Source organism: Bidens hawaiensis, unplaced genomic scaffold, assembly GCF_021521415.1.
Source record: "Bidens hawaiensis isolate Kalapana, Puna unplaced genomic scaffold, B.hawaiensis_p1.1 tig00002525_1, whole genome shotgun sequence".
Taxonomy (NCBI): domain Eukaryota; kingdom Viridiplantae; phylum Streptophyta; class Magnoliopsida; order Asterales; family Asteraceae; genus Bidens; species Bidens hawaiensis.
Genome location: NW_027491138.1, coordinates 1,805,980 through 1,831,553, shown reverse-complemented (window position 1 = coordinate 1,831,553; position 25,574 = coordinate 1,805,980). Strand labels below are relative to the sequence as shown.

Below are 25,574 nucleotides of genomic sequence, written 5' to 3'. Positions count from 1 at the left end.
GCCGAAACATAAAAAGGAACAACAAACAAAATTAAACATCAAACTCCAACCATTTTCTCCAATCTATTCCTAATTTTCTCGACCGAGCCTTCAACCAAAGAAAGCTAAGAGATTTAATTTGGCCTATAATCCTTTTGCACATCCACCTCCTCATCCTCAAAAATTCTCTTGTTCCTAGCTTGCCAAATACACCACCAAGCAACCAACAAAATGGATTGAAAGAATCTCTTTCTACCGTTAGAAATGGGGACAAACTTGTGTAATTCAAATATGTCTTTTAAAGAAAAGACAAAAATTGGTGGAGTCTTATACCAACTTCCAATATGTTGCCAAATTAAGCATGCCACAATACAGGAAGTGAATAAATGTTCACTGGTCTCCATAACACTATTGCATAGGGGGCACACAGTGTTTACAGAGATTATGTTCCTTTTAGCAAGTTCCATCGAAGTGGGTAAACGGTTCTGCAGGCATCGCCATCCGAAAATGTTAAGAGGGATCCGATTATTCCAGGAAAAAATTTCTGGCCCATTAACAGATCCGGACGATAACAACGGTTTCTTAACTGAAGCCACATTGAATTCCCCATCTTTATCCCCCACCCATCTCCACCTATCCGGTCTATCATGGAGCACTACCTGACCAATAATTTGGGATAGAGTAACAAACTCAGCAATGGCTTCCTCCGTCCACCTATTCTGGGCCCAATTACAAGTTCTTATAATATGATTTCACTCATACGACACTGGTCAATTCGCATTTGAAAAGATTAGAATACACATCTTTTAAAGGTTTCTCTTCTAACCACGAGTCGAGCCAGAATCTAATCTTTTTGCCATTTCCAACTATACCCTTAATGGCACCACCAATTTGCGAAGAAATTTTCATGCTTAGCAATGGAAGCCCAAGTCCCCGATAAACGCTTATTATAGGGAAGGACTGGCCACTTTCGGGGGGTAAAATGTAAAGCATCAATCACCTTCCTCCACATCTTGTTGTCTTCCACTTTATGCCTCCACCACCACTTAGATAAAAGGGCGATATTAACGGGCAAAGACCCTGGCCTCCATCCTTTTTTGGCCTAGTTACCCACTCCCAAGCCACCCAATGGATCTTTCTTCTATTATCAGTACTACCCCATAGAAAGTTTCTTCTTTTAGATTCCAACTCGTCTATTACTTTCGTCGGGGCCTTGTATAAAGAGAAGTAATAAGTTGGGATGCTTTCGAGCACAGATTTTAGGAGAGTGAAACGACCTCCCATAGATAATGACCTTGCCTTCCAACTTGTTAATCTAGCATTGAAAACATCTAACACCAATTGCCAATTGTTGTAGTGGTTCATGTTAGCACCAGCCTTAATTCCCAAATGAACAAAAGGGGTTGAACCCACCTTACAGTTTAAAAAAGAGGCAAAAATTTTGGACCTCCCCAACCTCAGTTTCGGCCCCTATTAAGCAAGATTTTGTAAGATTTATTTTTAATCAAGAAATGATGTGGAAAATTCTTAAAATTCTCGTCAAATTTTTAATATTATCAAGGTTCCATTCACCCAATATTAGGGCGTCATCCGTGAATAATAAGTTAGAAATATAAGGCCCCCTATTTGGAAGTTGCATCCCTTCGAAAAGCCCTTGGTCGCAAGCATTCAGAAATAACACCGAAAGAGCCTCCATACCAATAATGAAGAGAAAAGGAGAAATAGGTTTCCCTTGTCTAATCCCCCTCTCACACTTGAATTCGAAAGTCGGAGACCCGTTAACCACCACCGACGACTTAGCGGAGGAGATGATACCACGAATCCAGCCTCGCCACCTCATAGGAAAACCCATCCTTTCCATAACCTTGTCTAAAAATGACCAATTAATATGATCATAGGCCTTTTCGAAATCAATTTTAAAAAGCATCACTTTTTTCTTCTTCTTTTTAAGCCTCGACAATGTTTCGTTAATGATAAGAGGCCCATCAATAATTGATCTACCACTAAGAAAGGCCGTTTGATTTTCCAAAATGACCAGACTCCAAAACCAATTTTATCCTGTTTACAAGAACCTTAGAGACCACCTTTAAGATAGACCCAATCAAAGTGATTGGTCTAAAATCTTCTAGAGATTGGGGATCACGAACTTTGGAGATGAGGGTAATGAAAGAGGAGCCCACCGATGGCGATAACGAGCCATGAGTATAAAAGTGATTCATTACTGCCACAAAATCCAGCTCCAAAAGAGACCAAAAACTTTTTATGAACTTAAAATTGAAGCCATCCGGGCCAGGAGCCTTGCTTTCCCCGCACTCCCAAACCACTTTCTTCACTTCCTCAACTGTGAAAGGAAGAATTAGCGACTCGGCCTCGGTGACAGAAAGGGTTTTAAAACCAGGGCAAGATAACTCAGGCCTCTCTCCCCAGGGCTCCTGAAACCTCTTCTTGAAGAAACCAAAAACCTCTTTCTTAAGTTTTTTTTGGCTTATCATGCCACCGACCGTTAACAATGAGACCATGTATTTTATTTGACATAGATTTTTGCTTAATGACCCTGTGGAAATACGCCGAGTTTTCATCACCATCGGACGCCCATTTGGCTCTAGATTTTTGGAGTAAATCTGATGACCCTTTTTGATCCATTTCTGCTAAATCTTTAATACACTCTAGCCACACCCATTCTTCCTCTTCTTCTAAATCCCTTTCTTCCAAGATCTCTTCCAACCCTAATAAGTCTTCACGGGCCTTCTCGTATCTCTCCCCTTTCTCTTTTTTGACTTTCCTGTCCCAATCCTTTAAAACAGATTTGAAGAACTTAAGATTTTTAGCAGTAAAGATATCCGGAGATTCATCACAACTAAAGGAGTTGTTTGCTTCAAGAGTTTTCCAGCCAAGAATTAAAAAATCTGAAAGGTATGGGTCCGAAATCAAGATGATTGATTCTCAATAAAATAGGGGGCATGATCAGACAAAAATCTGGGTAATACAATTCCGCTGTAACTCTAAAAAAGGGGGCAATAATTACCCAATGATTAATATATCTAGTGTCCTATATTAGGTGGATGTGAATGAGGAAGTAAACATATTAACTTGTTTGTAGCATTCTCTTAAAACATTCATTTCTTTTTTTCAAATTTGATAAGCTATATCAAAATTCCTGGTTCATAAAAAAACTAGGCTCGTTTGTTTCATGGACATGAATATAATTTAAAAATATCACAAAACAATTCACTCAATAATACCTTCAATGTGAAAAAAAAAATCATGGAATCGAATCACTCACCATCGTCGAATTCACCAATCCACCTATCTCACCCCGCCATCATCACCACACTGATCACCTCCACAACCAAATCCACTGTCCACCTAGTCCCCACCACCATCATCACCCTTATCACCCCACTTACATCCTCTACCACCTTGACAACCACAAACCCGCCACCATTCCCATTGCCCATCTCAACCTTCATCGCCACCAACCACCTCACCCTATCACTGCTGTGCCCGATCATCATCACCCCAATCACCACCACTACTAACCCGGACAACAGCCCTGGTTAGTGTAATATTTGTTTTAGTTGTAATTAGTTCAGCATTAGATTAAATGTTTTCTATTACATTAGTTAATTAATAAATGCTACTTACATTAAAGATTGATAAATGTTACATACATGTAATTGTCCTTTATATACTACTACAAAATGGGTACAGATATATACAAGTGCGGTGTATAATGATGATTTTACAACTCTAGTTGTTACATTTTTAAGCACCAAAAAGCCAAATATTTTGAATTTGTTTAATACGGGAAAATGGAATGGATAAAGAAATAAAACCAATCATTATAATTCTATTTTTCTTTTTGGATAACCTATGGGCATGTAATAAATAACCATATTATGTCGTTTGGTAGACACGAAAAAATGTGACAAAACTATCATTGCCTCAAAGGAAAGAACATTTACCAAAATAAAGAAATGATAATAACGTCGGAGGCAGAGGGTTGGTGGTGGTCATCAAGCGACGCTGGCGAGGGTGTTGACGGTGGTGGTGGCGATGGTGATGTTGGACGATTGTGGTGGCAGCAATGGTGACGGCGATGGCGGTGGAGGCGATAGTAGTGACTGTGGTGTGATGATGATGATGATGGTGACAATGACAGTGGCGACGGCGGGTAGCGATAATGTTGTGGCGATGAGACTTGGGATTGCCGGTGGCAGCAACTCTGGTGATAGTGGTGGTGGGTGCACCAACAGTGATGGTGACATTGAGAAAGTAGGGTGAAAAAGTGAATGAAATGAAAAAGAAAAAAGAAAAGCAAGGGTGCGAAAAAATTGTTTTGATGTGTTATGTGGGAATGAGACTTCTTGTGTAATTGTTGATTTCGGTTCATTGGCCAATCAAACACCACAACTTTGAATTCCCTCATAGCGGTCCATTCTATATCACTTATTATTTCTGAATACCAAACAGTACCTTTGTGCTTCTCATTGCACTCATCCGAGTCAATAGTGTGATCCATATTTCTGGTTCATCTTATGCTCGTGATGGTCTCCAATGTGAATTCGAATGGCTCATAACTCAATGACTCGTAAAAACACCAACTTTCATTGTTTTAAATCACTAACCGGTTGTTAGAATGCCATTTAGGCTTGTTCGGGCAATCATTTTTACATTATTGTAGTCTATTTTTCTAAATAAAACTTCGTAAAAAACACTTTGAACACATTAATCTGTTTTTTTTCCTTCTCATATCTTATTAATATTTGCAGGGGAAAAAGAAAGAAAATACATATGTAGTTAGCCCGTTAGATATGCATAACTTCATGATTAACATTTTTATTTTTTAATTTTACAATACTAACATTATAATTAATTAAAAGACATAAACAACTTGTATTCGATATTTTTTTTTATATTTTATTGTTACATCATCAACTATTGATATATTCAACGGGTTTATTTTGATGCAATTAACAATTTGTATTCGACATATGTCATGTTTATTTGAGTATAGAATTTTTTAGTAGAGAATTTTTGAAGAATAATTATTTTTATAATAGAAAGGAAGAAGAAGCCTTTGGATAGAAGAAAGCGTTATGGAGTCGTCTGAAATACGCGTGGGTGTCAAAACAAAACAAAAAGACAATTGGCAATATCTACCAAACACAAACACAAACACAAACACAAACACAAACACAAGAATATTATATTTATATTCATTAAAAACATGAAGCAAAGAACCCACCCACGAAGCCTTCGCCTGCCGCACACGAATGGTATCGAAATCTATTTAAAACCATTTGCCTCCACTATTCATATTTTATTTTATTTTATTTTAATAAAATTTGTTACATATAAAAGTAACATCAACGACTAAAGTTTGATGTGCACATTTAATAACGTTTAAGTTATAGCCATTAGCATTTGGTGTCATTTATAAAATCATTGACGTACAAATGTTTATGATTAACAAATACATATACATGACATGCTTATATTTATGTCTATATTTTCAAAATTCTCTTATTCATCTAACAAATAACTTAATAATGAAAGAAAAAGTTTTCACTCATTTCGTTTTTTATTAGGAAAAGCAGCAATCTACCCCAATTGACCAAGAAAAAGTTATGAAAACAACCATAACTTGTTTCAATTTGCAAAATAGCGACAATCCGCCTTCTTCTCCTGCATCAATTTTCATTTTTTTGTGTAAAAGAATTGAATGGTAATTTAACAAATTTTATAGCTATTTTAATATATATATTTTTTTTATATCAAACGTAGCTACTATGATGATTTTCCCTACTTATCTTATGAGTAAGAAGTTAGCGTACATGGTGCGGAATTGGGATTGTGTAACCGGGATGGGTTTTTTTGCCAGCACTGAGGGGGCGGTTTACCTTTTAATACTTATCCCCTCATTCATATCACTTATACTGACCTTCACAAATTTTGTCTCAATCAAGACATAGTTTCTTGCCTTACCGATTACAGTTTCAAACATGTCACGATAATGATATTGGATCCTCGTTCCTTGGGTGATCTCGGCACCGGTCCTAAATTTCCCGATCATGATTTTCTTAAAAAGATGGTACCGGCATAATACCGGTACCGTAGAAAAAAATTCGGTAAATATCGGTAACGATACTGTATTTTTTGATACCGGTACCGAAATTCTTGTTTCGTTACCGACTTCCAATACTATTGGTTCATCTCTACTTGTTCCACCCACACTTGGGAGCCTTAGTAGCCTGGTAGGTATATTTGTTTTTTAGTTATTTCCGTATTTGTTTGCATGATATTTTAACTTAAAGCTATTAATATTAGTAATAAGACAAAATTTAAGAATAGAAACACCGACGATTTTGTAATTGATAGTGTTCTGTGGGTGGTCAAACCCTGTTTTTTAACACATTTTTAACATTAGACCACCTTCCTTGAGCCTTCCATCCGCATGGCTCGTGGGTCCGTACGCACCAAACCAAACTCAACTCCTACTTATACTTTCACTGACTCCACCTCTTTCATAAATAATATTCCTTTCTCTTCACTCCATCTTTTATCCCTTCATTACAATATCCACTATAACTCCATCATATTCATATCAAAGTAACCTCAATGAAGTCATTCTTTTGCTTTACAATCTCCGATAAAGTCGCCGATTGCGATGATGGTGTCAACTGCTCCGATGTCACCACTTCGTTTTCATGGGAAGAGATAAAGAAACATACCCGAAATTTCACTAGTCAGATCGGTTCAGGAGGGTTTAGTACCGTCTACCTAGCTCGGTTATCTGATTCCGGACTAGCCGCAGCCAAGATCCAATCGGCTTGCACTGAGTGGCTAGCCCGAATTCATGACCAAGAGCTTCAAATTTTGACACGACTAAAACACCCGAATATTGTAAAGTTTATTGGATATTGTAATGACAGAGAAGACGAGCGTGCACTTGTGTTTGAGTATGTACCAAACGGTACTTTACATGACAGGCTTCAGAGTGATGTGACGCTGACGTGGAAAAACAGAACGCTGATTGCGTTTCAGCTTGCTTCAGCTTTAGAGTATCTTCATGGCATGCAAATTATTCATGGGGATATTAAGGGTTCCAATATACTTCTAGACCAAAAATTAAATTGCAAACTTTGCGATTTCGGATCTGCTAAATTAGGGTTTACTTCAATGGTTTTACCTCCATCTTCGACAAAGATGAATAGAATGATTATGGGATCACAAGGTTACGTGGATCCACATTATTTAAAAACCGGATTGGTTTCAAAGAAGAATGACATATATAGTTTCGGAGTTATGCTTCTTGAGCTTATTACAGGTATAGAAGCGTTTGGTATACAGAAGTTGACGGACATAATGGGTCCAGTGGTGAACGGGGTGGTGGGAGTGGATGAGATGGTGGATCCACGGTTGAGATACGATGGCGGGTTCGATTTGGAGGAGGTGAAGGCTATGGTTTTGTTGGCCGGGAAGTGTATTAGTGGTTCGCCTATGGTTAGGCCTTGTGCGAGTGAAGTTGTAGCATCCATGAGGGACAAGTTTAAAACAATTGCTCATTTGTGATGGTTTGTCATCGGTCTATCATGTAAATTCATTTTCTAGTTTTGAATGTTTTTTTTTTAGTTTTAAATCTTTTAAAGATGATGATACATTGATACGAGGAAATAATTCTCATTTTTTGTTGGTTTGTAATTTTGTTTGAAGTGTGTTGGGATTGAAAAATCGGTAGCCAACCGACTAATTTGATTAGTTTCTATTTTTCTCATTTAAAGAAGAAATACAAAATCTTTTAGTTTATTTTTTTACTTACAACTTTCAAGCAAACAAAAATATGTAAAATCATACTCTAGTAAGCTATTAATTTGTAGGCCTGGATAGTTTTTCTCAATCACGAAAGATAGAGACAGTGCACTTAAAAAATCCATATTCATAAACCTTACACAACTCAATCTTTTAATAAAACACTGTTTCTTTTTCACTTATAAACAACCTAACCAAATTCAAAATTTTACTCACATTCATGATCCAACCCAACTCAATTATCTAACTTTTTTATTAAATAAATATAGTTTCTGATTATAAAAAAGTAAATTATTGTTTAACAATAATATTATATCTAAACCAAGTTAAAAATATGTTTTTTTTATCTAATTCAGTTTTTATTAAAATATTCACAAAAGAAAAGTAAATAAAAATGTGTTTTTATATTATTGTAAAAAGTTAAATAATATATTTTATTAAACAAACAACAAATTATAAATGAATTAATCATTAAGAAAAAGAAAAAGAAAAACAATATTGTCTTAGGGGGTGTTTGGCCTAGCTTTTATTTTTTGGCTTATGCTTATATTTTAAAGTAGCTTATAGCTTATTTTCTATTATTTGATAAGCTCTTTTTAAGTGTTTGGATTAGCTTATATTGTACAAGTTGATAATAAGTTGTTAAATCCACAATTTTTTAATTTGTTACATAAATAAGTTGCTTCAATAATTATTAATCCACCACCATTTGAGGACAAATGAGTAACTTACACACTTGAACAACTAAACATATTCATATAAGCTAAAAAACCATCTTCAAATAAGCTTCTTCAAATTCGCTTATATAAGCTTATAAGCATAAGCTTAAAAAGCTAAAACAAACACCAAATTAAACTTATTCTATAAAAAAAAGCTAAAAAAGCTATAAGCTAGGTTAAAAAAGCTAGACCAAACACCCCCTTAACCATTAGACTCCGTGCTAAGGGCACCTTTGGGGGTTTTGATGGGGCGTGGAACATCACCGAGGGAGGCTGAGAAGTGGTCGGCGAAGGGGGGTGGGTGCCATTGAAACGACTGGCGCTCTTGGAAGCTTTTCACACACACACACACACACTCTCTCTCTCTCTCTCATACATATATATGTATATATATATTGGGGCGCTAACACCATCGAGGGGCGCACACGTACAAAGGGTTTCGAAGCCCAATTTTCATATGTGACGATGACGTGAAGGGGCTTTAAAGCCCCTCCATAATGTACAATCTTAGCAGAAAGGGTTGGGTTGCAACGTCCCTAGATCTTTGCCACTACCCGTTGCCAAGAGAATGTGATTTTTGTTCTTTTTTTTTAATTCAAATTGCCGACTTACCCAAGCAAAAAATCACTAAAGTGGATCGCATTACAAAAAATGTGACTAGAAGAAATAAAAACAAAACAATAAGCCATACAAGAGCAACACCCCCTGCTTTAAAAATTTCATAACTTTAAAATGTCATCATCGCTTATTTATCGACAATGGGATAGCTAAAACACGTTTAACTAAAGTCAATGGCGAATCTTTATTCGGGCCGAACCGGGCCGCGGCCCCATCACGTTTTTCGCTCGGTAGTGTCTATTTTTCGAAAAAAATCAAGAAAATATATATGTGTATTGAGTCCGGCCCAACCAAGTTATTTAAGACTGGCCCATCCATATTATTTGAGTCCGGGTCAGGCTTGAATTTTTATAAATGTAAAGTTTGTTTAAAGCTGAAGATCAGAAATCGTTTACGAAATAAACGTAAAGATAAAGAAAGGAAGGCTAAGAAATAAAACTTCATAAGATCAACCCCAAACCCAAATAAACTTTACAAAAAAACTACACATTAAGCCAAAATCCAACCCTAACATATGGTTGATGTTTGAACATAACAACAAATGTAGGTTCCATTGTGTGATAGCCGTTGTGTGAATTACTGACTTATGAGGTTCGGCACATAAGTCAAAATAGAAGCTGAGAAGCAAAAGCAAGTGAATTGATGAAATCGTTTGGATGTGAAATCGATTGATTGATTGGGCATTGTCGCTGTTTGCTAAGGCCTGAGGTTCAGAACTGACTCGTGTGAGAGTGAAATCGATTAATCAAAACAGTCAACAAAAGTAAGCAGAGACCAGGTTCGGTAATTTGCATTTCACCATTTTTTATTTCTTTCAATTTGGTATGTTAGGGTTTGGAATTATTGCTTGACCCGACCCGAACCGAATTGCCGACCCGATACTTAGAAGTAGGGAAAAAAATATTTGATTGTCGTGACTTTCGGCCCATCCATACTAAATGCACAAGATCCGCCACTGACTAAAGTTATTTGAATTATATATTGAGCAGGTACACTTTCTGCCTTTTCTTATTCTGCATTCACAATTATACTTTTTTTTTAAAAATTATCTAAGTTCTTCATTTAAAAGCATTAAGATCAAAACAAACGTGATCTATCTACCAAACTTCGTGAAGCCCATATTTGTTATAATAATTCCACATTAAGACAAAATATGTGCGGACAAAGTTAAATGGCATTTTGGCGTTTAAATTTAGAGCACGTCTCCTTTTTATATAAATTTTAGACATTCAACTAGTTGTCATCGTGACATGTACAACATTAATACATTATGCTTTATGGTTTGGTCTCTTACAAAAGTTAAGTATTTGGTATCACTTTATATGAATTTATTAGTAACACGTTTAGTTTTGTTTATACCAATATACAGAAACACTAAAAATTTATTAGATCCATAGATCATTTACTTGAAAGAACATATAAATAACTCTTAACACAACTGCCCTATTTTTCTTCTTCTTCTTCATTGTTGATGTGCTGGTACAAATGTCTAGCTAGCATGACATAGAACATCGATCGGCTACATCTAGTGATCATGCACTACATCAAAATGGAATTCCCGACAGCCCTTCTTTACACCAGCCACCCAACCCGCACCTCCACCCCGCTCAACCACTAGAGCCCTAGACCATCCCCGTGCCATCGTCTAGGGATGGCAAAAAAAGCCCGAGCCCGGGTGGGTATACCCGAAACATGTGGTACTGATATGTCCGAAACCTATGGGTATTAGGCTAGGTATAAAATTAGATTAAAATTTTTTGGTGGGTATGGGATTAGGTGCACCTAGCCCGATTACCCGACATCGCATGCCCATTTACCCGAAATATGATTTTTTTAAAATTTTTTTTTTTATTTTTTCTTAACTCTTGTCTTTAAATGCCTGATTTTAATAGGTTCGTTACATGAAAGTTAGTTTTCCTTATAGGACATGTACTTATTTATATTTTTATATTTTAAAGGTTTAAACCTTATTAAAATAAAAAAGTTAAGTCACATTTGCAAAGGAAAAAAAAGCGAGTAGCAACAAAAAAATGCCCATACCCACTAGCTACTGATCATCTTTCGTCACCATCAAATCCCTTTGCTGGCTGAATTCCGGCCAGACTTACAACTTTAGGTAGGCAATTAAGTGAATTACTCATTTGGTGGTTGGTTTTATTGTTTTAACTTGTTTGATTAAGGAATAAATGTCGGAGTTTGAAAAATTAATGAACTTTAGATTTAAAGCATTCTTTGTTAATGAATTTTGACCTATTTTTGTTGATTATATAAAATTTAGTATTATTTTTTTTAATATGACATGTGCGGATTCGACTTGAACCGGACCGAAAAGTTTTATATACAGCGACAGACAAACAATCCATAAAATAGTTTTATAATGATTTTAAGAGTAATATAATCTAATATATTCCATTGTGTAATATTCCCATACGTTTTGTTTTTTTCGTTTTCTTTTCAAAAGTTTAATTTTAGAGGCCAATTTTTCGTCATCCTGAACTTGAATTAAGGATTCTTAGGTATGACATCAGCCCTGTTTAAAAAACGAGTTTATTTTAGTTAATAGCTCTTTTAATTATATACCAATTTTAGTATAAGTTCCTTTCTGCGACGTCTCCTCCCGGCAAGTTCAACTTTCTTCTCTTCTTTCTGCTTTCCTACGGCCCCCTTTTTCTTTCTTCTCTAGTTACACTTATACACCATATAATATCACATAATGGGTGTATTTAGTTGTTGCAACTCGAATTTAATTAAACTTTTATGAATTTTAGACACGTGCGAACCCAATTCGTCTATTAAAACTTAAAAAGTCCCCACAATGACGTCTTAGTGGCAATATGTAGAAGACACCCAATTATGGCGTGAACCATTTTTTAAAAACATTAGATAAAACGAAGTTGTTTATTTGTAAGGTAAACCATCCAAAATCTAATTACTTTTTCACTACTTGCATTTTTATTTCCGGTGTCATTCAAGAAGACCCAAAAATCACACCGACAATAAAATTCACACCACCTTTTCAATTTTGTTATTAGTGTCTGTTTGTTGGTCAAATATTAAATCAGTCTCTCAGATTTGATGTCACCACCAAACATATCATATTCCCGGGCCCTTTCCAGACGTGTCCGTACACACCAACCTTCAATCCTCCCTTAAAGTCTTGTACACACACCTTTCTTTCTTTCCATCTCTTTCAATCCACCTTTTCTCTTTTCTCCCAATGGGTTTACTCAAGTTGTTCCGTTGCTTTACGGTCTCCGATCAAGTAGCCGATTGCGGTAGCAAAGACGACGAAGACTGCTGTAGTATCACCACCAAAACAACTCATGATCAAACCTTATCTACGAACAAGTATTCATGGGAAGAGATAAAGAAGTGGACAAGAAACTTCTCCAAGGTTATTGGGTCGGGTGGGGTTAGTACGGTCTATGTTGCCCGTTTACCGGATTATGGGTTAACAGCTGTCAAGATACAATTGGCTTGCACTGAGCGGCTAGCCCGAATTCATGACCAAGAGCTTCAAATCTTGGTCCAAGTGAAACACCCGAATATTGTTAAGTTGGTTGGATATTGCAAGGATAGGGAAGAAGAGCGTGCGTTATTGTTTGAGTATGCGTCCAATGGTAGTTTACATGAGAAGTTGCAGAGCAGTGTAACGCTGACGTGGCAAGCTAGAACGCTGATAGCGTTCCAGCTTGCTTCAGCATTACAGTATCTGCATGGGATGCAGAATATTATTCATGGAGATATTAAGGCTGCTAATATTCTTTTGGATGAAAAGTTAAACTGCAAGCTTTGTGATTTTGGATCGGCTAAATTAGGATTTACTTCAATGGTTTGGCCTTCCTCGAGTAACCACCGAGCAATAATTGGTTCACAAGGGTATGTGGACCCGCATTATTTGAAAACTGGATTGGTTTCAAAGAAGAATGACATTTATAGCTTTGGAGTTGTGCTTTTAGAACTTATTACAGGAAAAGAGGCGTTTAGTTTAGAGAGGGGGGAATTGTTGACAAAGATTGTGGGTCCGGTGGTGAAAGGGGTGGTGGGAGTGGAGGAGGTGGTGGATCCGCGGCTGAGATACGGTGGGGGGTTCAGTTTAGAGGATGTGAAAGCTATGGTTTCATTGGCTGGGATGTGTATTGGTTGCTCCATGATTAGGCCTAGTGCAAAGGAGATTGTTGCATTCATGAAGGACAAGTTTCATAGCATTTCTTGATTTTTATTTTGGTTATGTGAAAAAATCAAAAAATTAAGATGTGATTGTATTGGTTTGGTTTCATCAATCATCATCATCATTTATGATTATTTTTTGTAAAGTTTGTTTCTTAGTTTGAAGAAAGTTTTAAGTTTTCTTTTCTTTTTTTTGGTCACTTATTACTATTCACAAGAATGTTACATTTCATAAACCATAAACGGTTACAAGTCTATTTTAGTTCATATCTCGTCCAGTAAGGTACAATATATAAATCATTAGTTAAGTACGTAATTGCTAGGACTAATTCTTTTTTTTTATTATTATTATTTTTTTAATATTATATAGCCAGCATCTAGAATATCACCCCAAAGTCGCCTCAGGGTTCATTTAAACCTAACAGTTGAATTGTGGTAAATTAATTAAAAATGATGAGTTCTAATATTATTATACTGGAATAGAGAAATGAGGAAGGAATGAGTAATAAGCAGTTGTTTAATTTAGAAATAAAATGAAGAAATTGTTAAATCGAAAATGACAAGGTAACGAATAATGTATGAAGTCTATCCATCATTTTCGTTTACTTTCTAGTGGCTACGTTTTATTGTTAATAAATATGTTATTACCCGTATTATAATGTGTTTAGGTTGAGCAATCAAATCAATGTCATGACTAAGCTTTTATTTAATAAAACTTTGTATGTAAAGTAGCCCATTTAATCCGACTTAAATAACGTGTGTTGAGTAATGTTATGTTTTATTCTCAATTTATAATGTTTTGTATTCACAAAATTTTATTTATTTGCACCTCTTATGTTTTATTCTCAATTTCTAATTTTCTCTCTCTTTAATTAAATATAATATATTTTTTATTTTTCTTTTTTTTCAACTCATAAGAGGAAATGAATAGTGAATGCCAAATATATGGATTGAGACGCTAATCTCTAAATTTAATCTCAATCTTAAAAAATGCGGATACGTGTGATTAGATGAAAACCTTAAATTATAAGGATGGAATATTTGAGTTAAGAACAAGATCGATATGATTGTCTTTAATGATAGTGAATAACATCTTATACCCGTCTTAGGGGTAACTTAATCAAGCATATATTACATACAAACCTACCTAGTAACAGTTAAATAACTACTCAAATGTTAAATCATTCATCAAATCAGACAATAAACGAGTGCTGTTTCTTTTCATCCTTCACCATCTATCAATTAAATTGATGACCCAACAAAATTAGTTAGTCCAATACCAATTAATGTTAACTGCAACTCATCTTAATGGCGGCCTCCACCATTCAAGAATGCTAATGCTTTTTACTGCAAAAGTTTAAAGTCACATAAATATTTTCTTCTAACTCATCTTGAATTTAACGATACAGAAAAAAATTAATATGGATCCCTTTTCGATCTATAGAATGTAAAACCAAATTGAAGTAGCATATGGTAATAGTAATACATTTAAGTACTTAACCTACAATACAAGTATACAACATATCAATATTACTAATGGTCTTTGTTTCATTAGTGCTATTTAACCAGCCATCACATCCAATTCTATTATCATTCTTTTAATATATATATATATATATATAGGCTAAGTATAAAATGAAAACCCACTTGAGCTGTAAAAACTCTAAAACCTATTATCAACCACATGTTTTTAATTAATGTTTAAATCTTGTGATCCATAATTAAAGTGAATAAAAAATGTAGATATAAATATAATTTTTTCTCTCTCCTGAAAACATATATAAAAATTAGTAAAAAAATGTTAAAAAAAACAAAAACATTTTTTTTTATGTTTCGATATTTTGTATTAAATGTTATTACATATATTACATGTAACAAAAAAAAACGATGTTACCAACTCAAGTGGATTTTCATTTTAACCTTACCCTATATATTGAAAACCAAAGTTTCGCATACTCACGCATTTAACAATTCATCAAAAGTACTTTTTTCATTGCATATAATACAATCACTATGTGCACATTATTTAGAGTGCATCTTGTTTTCTCTTATTAGACGTAGAGGCATCCAAAACTTTCACAATTGTGTGTAGTCCAAAAGTTATGTAAGTGAACAACATAATAAAATAAGAATATCGTGATTTGCACCTCGACCTCTCCCTTTTTAATTAGATTACTTCAAATGCAACGATCAACTCGGGAGAAAGAAGAATATATATAATTGCTCAAGCAAAATAATATAGAAAAAAAATTTGAAATCGACTTATGATGTTCGGGTATTTTATACATATATTAGTGTGTTAATTATGTAGTATTGTTTAGTATATTGTTAGAACTTTGGTACTTCATACGTGCTTGTGTGTTTCAAGTCATTGATCGTTAAAGATGCTATATTTGAGACTTTTACGAGCATGGAATGATATCTCGAGAAGACCGGAGCATAAATTGAAGTCTTAGGAAGTGTTAGAAGGATTCAGGAGGAGTTTGGATGAGAAACCTAAAGCCGATGCTAAAACTGAACAAAATGGGTTCACAAAAAGCGACCAGGAAGTAAAACGAGCATATCCTGGGCTAGAAAATGAGTTACAGAATCCATAATATATGAATTTCGGGTTTCTCAACGAGAGGAATCCAAATATGAGGATACCTACCATCGCGTAGTGCGATGGTATGGTCATATGACCATCGCGCTACGCGATGGTCCGCACAGACGGGAAATTTAGGGTTTTATGTTATATTCGTTTTGACGACCCTAGATGTCATTCTTCACCTTCCAGGAGATTTTCAAAGCAGAAGAGAGAGCCCCCATCACTTCCAATCATCTCTAAGCATCATACATGGCCTACCAGATCATAACCGAGGCCCGAGAGATGCCGATGCGCGGCTAGTTCCTTCGAGTCATACCCGGGATGTATAGTTTGTAATCTTTCAGTTTATTTCTCATGTACTATAATAACTAATTGTAATTGTTTTGATGTTAATCTATGAGTATTGATGTTTAGTATGTTCGTACAATCAGTCGGTTTAGGTTTATTTCGATCAGAATAATTAGTTTGTCGATTGCTATAATAATTGCTCATAGGATTGTTTGACCTGTTAATTGCAATAAAGCATACGTTTGCCCTTAGTTGAGTCACACTGGCAGGGACCGTTTGATAACCAACTGTGACATCTGACCCGATCCGACCCGACCCAGGTACCCGTTTCTCTGACCCGATCTCTTTCTTTTATAATTTAATATTTATACTTATATTTTACTTTTAATAATAATATATATTTTCCTTCCCGCCTCTTTCTCTCTCTTTCTTTCCGCCGTCCCGTCCCTCTTCTCTCTTTCCGCCTTCTTTTCCCTCTTGTCGCCGTCCCGCCCTTACGCCTTGTTTCCCTCTTTTTCTTCTAACTCCTTGCTTGTCCTTTGGTTCTTCCCGCCTAAGGTTGTCTGCGCAGCTCCACGCGCCAGACTCCTTACAAGGAAGCCTGCGTGAAGACCACCTGTTCCAGCGATACGCGAGATGAATTCTTCTCGCAGCGCGCTAAGAATTTTAATTCTTCTCGCAGCGCGTGAAGAACAGTAGTTCTTCCCGCAACGCGCTAAGGATTTGTAGTTCTTCTCGCAGCGCGCTAAGAATCGTAGTTCATCCCTCGACGCGCGAAGAATTATAGTTCTTCCCGCGGCGCGCTAGGAATTTTAGTTCCTCCCGCGGCGCGCTAAGAAATATGATTCTTCCCGCGGCGCGCCTAGAAATGTAGTTCTTTCCGCGACGCGTTAAGGTTGGTTCTGTCTGCCTTCGCGCTCGCGCTCTCTTGACCCTCTGTGTCTGCCTGTGCGCTCGAGCTTTCTCGCGCTAAACCCTTTGAGTTTTCTTCTGTTTAATCTAGCCGTTTGCTTTTGTGTTGTCTTATCTTTTGAGCTGTTGACCTAACCTGCTTAATGTCTGAAAAGTTACTTTCGGCGCAGCATGCGCACCAACCCCATTGGTTGACAGAAAAAGTGACTGACATTATCTTTTGAGATCTGCTTTTTCCATGCTTGACCAGTACCTTTTTCTGAACTGCCCATGCCTTTTTACTGTTCCCTGTCAGCCTTTTTCTCTTTTTCCCTGCTGCCATATCTTTTGATATCTCTTGCTTTTGGATATCTTTTGCTATCTTTTGTTTTGTCTTGTTCTGTTTGTCTTGGAATCTTTTCCCCTTTTTCTGGATTCATGTCTCCTAGGGTTTCTCTATAAATAATAGTATTATTTTTCCTAACACTACACACACAAACACTTAATCTCTCCTGTTTTCCTTGCTCTCTGCCGCCTCCCTCTCTGCCTCCGTCTTCCTCCCTGTTCTGTCCTGCTTCTCCGGTAATATATATATTATATATAATAATTTAATTATGCTAACTTATAATCAAGACCTAAAACAGATCGTTAAAACAATAATCTTATTTATAGGTTAACTTGTGCTTGTTTAAAAGTTGGTTCTTGCTTTATCTTACACCGCATCGTTATCAAGTGAGTAATCTCGTACCTAATCCCTTTTTGCTTTTAATGTTTTGGGATGTTCATGTGTTCATACAAACTTAGAGTCTTAAACTTGTTTATGAGCTTTAGTCGCGCAGTATCCCATGTGTTGAGGACGTTTACTTGGCTGTTTATTTGTATGTGTGTATCATTAACCGCTTTGTTCGGCCTATTCCGCAGTTTTCATGGATCCATTAGATGAACACGGGAGACCTATCGTTTACGGTTTTCTTTGTTTACACTTGCACAGATGTTTTCTCGTTTTTGTGCTCAATTGGGAGCACCGATTGAACTATGAACTATGAGCTATGATCTATCTAGGCTTGATCACAATCTGATTGCACCCTTGTTAAACACCAGACATACACGTGTTGCGCTCAGATTTATTGTTATCTATGTATTGTATTAAACTTGATTTCTCACCAACACGCAAGTGTTTGACGTTTATTTTAACACATGTTCAGGTTTGCAGTAGCCGTTTTGGAGCTTGTGGACACATAGGACGTTTTTTTTTTACTTTTGGACATAGATTAAAATGTATCAAGACAAGTTATTGCTGTTCGAATATTTTGATTTATAATATATTGATTTATGTTGGTTTATTTATATCTTGTGTTTACCCTGCGCGTGCGCGAATGAATGTATTTATTAAATATTGACACCCAATAGTGTCGCGAGTAATGAAACAATATGTGGCGCCCCGATGTATAATCCGCCTTTGGTCGGGGTGTTACAGATTGGTATCAGAGCTCGTTGACTTTAGGATAGGTGGTTAGACGTAACGGCCTAGAATACCTAAGAGTCCCTTCTCGCGCATGAGAGAAATCTCATGTTTGCGCGCTTATTGTTAATTACTCGTTATTTATGAATATGCTCGCGCTTGCGCAGTATATGATTTTATGTTTTATTTCGCGATATTTCGATTTTTATTGATTTTACTTACATGTTCGTTTGTTGGAATTGAAAATCCGAAAAGTCATGGTGATACATGAATAGTTGATTTTCAATTTCCATTTACGATTATGTTCTGAGGTTGGAGACTTGAAAAGTCATGGTGATACATGAATTGTCAACCTCCAATACTCATTTTCTTGTATGTTTTATATTGAAGATTGAAAAGTCATGGTGATACATGAATCGTCAATCTCCAATACTCGTTTGCTCGTATATTTTAAATTGGGAATTCGGAAAGTAATGGTGATACATGAACTGTCGATTCTTGATTCGAATTTGTTACCTTTATTAGATCTGCATTTAGAGTCATTTATTTTACTTTAACTTTTGACAGTAACTGACTCCGCGAAACCAAGCTTTATAAGATTAAAACTTTGCGTTAAAACCAAGATATTAACTAAAATTAAAATTTTTATAGAATGCCTCCGCTATCTCGCCGATTTCAGAGAAGAGAAGCCTCGCGCATGCGTAGACAGCAACGTTCCCAGGAAATGGCCGCCGCAATAGCCCAAGCTTTGAGCCAAAACAATACCAACACCTCTGGTTACAACATTAAATCCTTCAACGCGGGTAACCCTCCGAAGTTCACAGGTCTTGAAGGAGCCACCATGATGCTTCAATGGCTCGAGAAGATTGAAAACACTTTCCTCCACACCCAATGCCCCTCAGACAGACGAACCCTGTATGCTTCCAGTGTCCTGGAATCTAGAGCGCTTACATGGTGGAATGGAGTAGCTCATGCGCGTGGCGCAGAGGCTGCTTCTAGCATGACATGGGAGGAATTCAAGGAAATTCTGACTCGAGAATTCTGCCCTCCCAACGAAATTAAGCGCCTAGAGGAGGAATTCTGGAACTTGAAGCAATACAGCGGTGAAGCGCGCGAGTACGCGACGCGCTTCCACGAGCTAAGCTTACTGGTCCCTCACCTTGTTACCCCTTCCCGCCGAGCCATAGAGAAATTCCTTGGGGGTCTCCCCATGGAAATTCAAGATTCTGTATGGGCCAGAAACCCAGTAACCCTCTCTGACGCCATCGAGTTGGCCGCTGTGCTCAGCGACAACCATGTCAGAGCAGGAACCCTGTTCCTGCGGGGAACAGAAAAGACCAAACCCACCAAGACTGCCCCTGAACCAACAGAAACCAAACCAGAATCCTCAAACCGTAACAACCTCAAGCGCAGGCGCAAGGCCTATGCGCTTACCAACCCACCCATAGTCCAGCAACCCACCTACCAACCTCCAGTTTACACGCCTAACCCACTATCAGCCTACCCAACTCCCCCTATAGTCCACAACTATGCCTTAACCAATCCCGCACTCCCTGCCCCGCCTCCTAAGAAACCTTACACAGGAAACCAACCCTTTTGCCCAACCTGTAGACTTCACCACCCAACTCAGACCCCGTGTCGACAATGTAACCGATGTGGCCGCGTTGGTCACTCAGCCGAATACTGTAGAGTCCCTCCCGCCAATCCAATTACGCCAATACCACCAGTCTACCCGCAGAACCCACAACCAACCTACCAAAACCCACGACCCAGATCGTGCTTTAACTGCGGTGATCCCAGTCATTTCCGGAACGCGTGCCCGAGACTACAAGTTCAGATTACACAAGCGAATCCGGTGAACCAGATTTCAAACCAAGTAACGCGTGGTCGAGCTTTTAACATAACCGCGCACCAAGCGCAAGCGAATAATGACGTAGTTAATGGTACATTTTTGCTTAACGGATTTTATGCTTCTATACTTTTTGATACTGGCGCCGATCGAAGTTTTATTTCTCGCGCGTTTGAGCAGAAGCTTGCGCGACCGCGCAACGATTTAAAAGAAAATTTTTCAGTTGAATTGGCTAATGGCGAAACTGTTTTAATTAACTCTGTGATTAAAGATTGCACGCTTAACCTTAACGAAAACGATTTTCTGATCGACCTCATCCCCATGCCCCTTGGAAGCTTTGATGTTATCATTGGTATGGACTGGCTTACGCATAATCGCGCCGAAGTTATTTGCGCCAAGAAGATGATTCGCATTCCTCGAGAAAATGGTGATCTTCACATCTACGGCGAAAAACCCTCCCGCGGTCTTAAACTTATGTCTTGCGCCGAAGCCCGAAGACTCATGCGGAAAAGGTGTATTGCATTCTTAGCCCATGTGGTTAAACCTGCTGAAGAAAAGAAGCTTCGCGATATCCCTGTTGTGCGTGATTTCCCTGAAGTTTTTCCTGATGATCTTCCTGGTATCCCTCCCGCTCGTGAAGTCGAGTTCCGTATTGATCTTGTCCCTGGTGCTTCCCCCGTGGCTAAATCTCCTTATCGTCTTGCACCCGCTGAGATGCAAGAATTGGCAAGTCAACTTCAAGAGTTGACCGCTAAAGGATTCATTCGCCCTAGCTCTTCGCCCTGGGGTGCTCCGGTGTTGTTCGTTAAAAAGAAAGATGGATCGTTTCGCATTTGTATTGATTACCGCGAGTTGAACAAACTCACCGTTAAAAACCGGTATCCCTTACCGCGCATTGACGACCTCTTTGATCAACTCCAAGGTGCCTCTTGTTTCTCCAAGATTGATCTCCGCTCTGGCTATCACCAGTTGCGCATCCGCGATGAAGATGTTCCGAAGTCAGCTTTTCGAACTCGTTATGGCCATTTTGAATTCTTGGTCATGTCCTTCGGTTTAACCAACGCACCCGCCGTTTTCATGGATCTAATGAACCGGGTGTGTAGGCCTTTCTTGGATAAATTCGTAATTGTGTTTATCGATGATGTTCTGGTGTATTCTAAGACCAAGGCCGAGCATGAGCAACATCTCCGATTGGTATTGCAAAAGCTTAGAGCTGAGCAACTCTATGCTAAGCTTTCGAAGTGCGAATTCTGGTCTGATGAAGTACAGTTTCTTGGTCATGTTGTCAACAAGATGGGTATTCATGTCGACCCATCCAAGATTGAAGCAATCAAGAACTGGATCACGCCATCCTCTCCTTCCGAGATCCGTTCCTTTCTGGGCTTAGCTGGTTATTACCGGCGTTTCATTTCGAACTTCTCGAAGATCGCTTTGCCTTTAACGGCTCTAAAGCACAAAGGTAAACCGTATATTTGGGGCTCGAAGCAAGAAGAAGCCTTTCTAACGCTCAAACGTTTGTTGTGTGAAGCTCCTGTTCTTGCGCTACCTGAGGGTAATGATGATTTTGTCGTGTATTGCGATGCATCCAACCAAGGTCTCGGTTGTGTTCTTATGCAACGAGGCAAGGTTATCGCGTACGCATCAAGGCAACTTAAGGTTCATGAAAAGAATTATACAACTCACGATCTCGAACTTGGTGCGGTTGTTTTTGCCTTGAAGATCTGGAGACACTACCTTTATGGTACTAAGTGTATCCTTTATACCGACCATAAAAGCCTTCAGCATATCTTTGATCAGAAGGAACTTAACATGAGGCAACGCCGATGGAACGAACTCATCAGCGATTACGATTGTGAGATCCGGTATCATCCTGGTAAGGCTAATGTGGTAGCCGATGCGCTCAGCCGAAAACCCTGCCAGCTTAACTGTATCTTGCCGCGCACCCAGCTTCACTTCGCGCCGATTCAAAGCAACCTTGAATCGCGTATTCGTGACGCGCAGCGCGCATCCATCAGTAATGGTAGCCTTCGCGCCGAGTTAGCGTGTGGCGCGGAAGCGCATTTTGTGCCTAATCGGAGTGGAATTCTCTGCTATCTCAATCGCATCTGGATTCCATTTAATGAGAATCTTCGCGCTGATATCCTGAGTGAAGCGCACAAATCTCGGTATTCCGTTCATCCTGGCGCCGATAAAATGTACAAGGATTTGCGCATTACTTATTGGTGGCCCGGTATGAAGAAGGATATTGCTGTGTTCGTAGCTAGATGCCTGACTTGTTCTAAAGTAAAAGCTGAACACCAACGCCCATCTGGTTTGCTCGAACAACCAGAAATTCCTACGTGGAAATGGGAAGGTATAGCGATGGACTTTATTACCAAGTTACCTTTGACAGCAAGCAAACAAGATAGCATTTGGGTAATAGTGGATCGTTTGACTAAGTCTGCTCACTTTCTGCCCATTCGTGAAAACTACCGTGTTGAGCAACTCGCGCAGCTTTATGTCAAGGAAATTGTCTGCCGCCATGGTACTCCTTTGAGCATCATATCCGATCGCGATGGCCGTTTTATATCTCGCTTTTGGAAATCTCTCCAATCTGCGCTAGGAACTCGCTTGGACATGAGTACGACATATCATCCCCAGACTGACGGTCAGTCTGAGCGAACTATTCAAACTCTTGAGGATATGCTCCGATCTTGTGTTCTTGATTTTGGAGGTAATTGGGATTCACACCTGCCTTTGATTGAGTTCTCTTATAATAACAGCTATCATTCTAGTATTGGTATGGCCCCATTTGAAGCACTTTACGGTCGTAAGTGCCGCTCCCCGATTTGTTGGAGCGAAGTGGGAGAAGCTCAAATCACAGGACCCGAACTTGTTCAAGAGACAACCGATAAAATCGCCAAGATCCGTGATCATCTGCTGACTGCCAGAAGCCGACAGAAGAGTTACGCAGATCGTAGGCGGAAGCCTCTCGAATTTCAAGTTGGTGATCTTGTTCTCCTCAAAGTGTCGCCCTGGAAAGGTGTTGTCCGCTTTGGGAAGAAAGGTAAGCTTGCTCCTCGTTATGTTGGTCCATTCAAGATTCTCGCGCGTGTAGGAAAAGTTGCCTACAGACTTGACCTGCCGCCCGCGCTCAGTAATGTGCATCCAACGTTCCATGTATCCAATCTCAAGAAGTGTTTAGCTGACGAGAACCTTCACATCCCACTTGATGAAGTTCAAGTTGATGAATCTATGCATTTCGTTGAGAAGCCTGTTGAGATTATGGATCGCGAGGTTAAGCAAACCAAGCGCAGTCGTATCCCTATCGTGAAAGTTCGCTGGGAGTCCAAGCGCGGAGCCGAGTTTACATGGGAAAGGGAAGATCAAATGAAGATCAAGTACCCGCACCTGTTCTCTGCGCAACCTACTTCGAGATAAATTTCGGGACGAAATTTCTTAAAGTAGGGGAGACTGTGACATCTGACCCGATCCGACCCGACCCAGGTACCCGTTTCTCTGACCCGATCTCTTTCTTTTATAATTTAATATTTATACTTATATTTTACTTTTAATAATAATATATATTTTCCTTCCCGCCTCTTTCTCTCTCTTTCTTTCCGCCGTCCCGTCCCTCTTCTCTCTTTCCGCCTTCTTTTCCCTCTTGTCGCCGTCCCGCCTTTACGCCTTGTTTCCCTCTTTTTCTTCTAACTCCTTGCTTGTCCTTTGGTTCTTCCCGCCTAAGGTTGTCTGCGCAGCTCCACGCGCCAGACTCCTTACAAGGAAGCCTGCGTGAAGACCACCTGTTCCAGCGATACGCGAGATGAATTCTTCTCGCAGCGCGCTAAGAATTTTAATTCTTCTCGCAGCGCGTGAAGAACGGTAGTTCTTCCCGCAACGCGCTAAGGATTTGTAGTTCTTCTCGCAGCGCGCTAAGAATCGTAGTTCATCCCTCGACGCGCGAAGAATTATAGTTCTTCCCGCGGCGCGCTAGGAATTTTAGTTCCTCCCGCGGCGCGCTAAGAAATATGATTCTTCCCGCGGCGCGCCTAGAAATGTAGTTCTTTCCGCGACGCGTTAAGGTTGGTTCTGTCTGCCTTCGCGCTCGCGCTCTCTTGACCCTCTGTGTCTGCCTGTGCGCTCGAGCTTTCTCGCGCTAAACCCTTTGAGTTTTCTTCTGTTTAATCTAGTCGTTTGCTTTTGTGTTGTCTTATCTTTTGAGCTGTTGACCTAACCTGCTTAATGTCTGAAAAGTTACTTTCGGCGCAGCATGCGCACCAACCCCATTGGTTGACAGAAAAAGTGACTGACATTATCTTTTGAGATCTGCTTTTTCCATGCTTGACCAGTACCTTTTTCTGAACTGCCCATGCCTTTTTACTGTTCCCTGTCAGCCTTTTTCTCTTTTTCCCTGCTGCCATATCTTTTGATATCTCTTGCTTTTGGATATCTTTTGCTATCTTTTGTTTTGTCTTGTTCTGTTTGTCTTGGAATCTTTTCCCCTTTTTCTGGATTCATGTCTCCTAGGGTTTCTCTATAAATAATAGTATTATTTTTCCTAACACTACACACACAAACACTTAATCTCTCCTGTTTTCCTTGCTCTCTGCCGCCTCCCTCTCTGCCTCCGTCTTCCTCCCTGTTCTGTCCTGCTTCTCCGGTAATATATATATTATATATAATAATTTAATTATGCTAACTTATAATCAAGACCTAAAACAGATCGTTAAAACAATAATCTTATTTATAGGTTAACTTGTGCTTGTTTAAAAGTTGGTTCTTGCTTTATCTTACACCGCATCGTTATCAAGTGAGTAATCTCGTACCTAATCCCTTTTTGCTTTTAATGTTTTGGGATGTTCATGTGTTCATACAAACTTAGAGTCTTAAACTTGTTTATGAGCTTTAGTCGCGCAGTATCCCATGTGTTGAGGACGTTTACTTGGCTGTTTATTTGTATGTGTGTATCATTAACCGCTTTGTTCGGCCTATTCCGCAGTTTTCATGGATCCATTAGATGAACACGGGAGACCTATCGTTTACGGTTTTCTTTGTTTACACTTGCACAGATGTTTTCTCGTTTTTGTGCTCAATTGGGAGCACCGATTGAACTATGAACTATTAGCTATGATCTATCTAGGCTTGATCACAATCTGATTGCACCCTTGTTAAACACCAGACATACACGTGTTGCGCGCAGATTTATTGTTATCTATGTAT

General features: G+C 38.6%; 2 protein-coding genes and 1 pseudogene across 2 annotated transcripts; 2 read left to right on the top strand and 1 right to left on the bottom strand.

Annotated features, from left to right (window-relative positions):
• Positions 1 to 975: 975 nt before the first annotated feature.
• Positions 976 to 1,831, bottom strand: LOC143620074 (uncharacterized). Its single transcript, XM_077091857.1, has 2 exons — positions 1,552 to 1,831; positions 976 to 1,310 (listed from the first exon to the last, which is right to left on the bottom strand). The coding sequence occupies exons 1-2, from the start codon at positions 1,829 to 1,831 to the stop codon at positions 976 to 978; spliced, it is 615 nt and encodes a 204-aa protein (XP_076947972.1).
• A 4,603-nt stretch (positions 1,832 to 6,434) lies between these two features.
• On the top strand, positions 6,435 to 7,576 carry LOC143619915 (putative receptor-like protein kinase At4g10390). The gene has a single exon (XM_077091736.1). The coding sequence runs from the start codon at positions 6,601 to 6,603 to the stop codon at positions 7,552 to 7,554; it is 954 nt and encodes a 317-aa protein (XP_076947851.1). The 5' UTR covers positions 6,435 to 6,600; the 3' UTR covers positions 7,555 to 7,576.
• A 4,769-nt stretch (positions 7,577 to 12,345) lies between these two features.
• Positions 12,346 to 13,513, top strand: LOC143619914 (putative receptor-like protein kinase At4g10390 pseudogene; annotated as a pseudogene).
• Positions 13,514 to 25,574: the final 12,061 nt, after the last annotated feature.

Excerpts from the sequence above, each read along its gene's own strand:
- LOC143619915 (XM_077091736.1), top strand. The coding sequence starts at position 6,601 with ATGAAGTCATTCTTTTGCTTTACAATCTCCGATAAAGTCGCCGATTGC.
- LOC143620074 (XM_077091857.1), bottom strand. The coding sequence starts at position 1,831 with ATGGGTTTTCCTATGAGGTGGCGAGGCTGGATTCGTGGTATCATCTCC. Across the intron at positions 1,311-1,551 it reads GGATGACGCCCTAATATTGG|ATGTTTTCAATGCTAGATTA; the intron begins GTGAATGGAACC and ends AATTGGTGTTAG.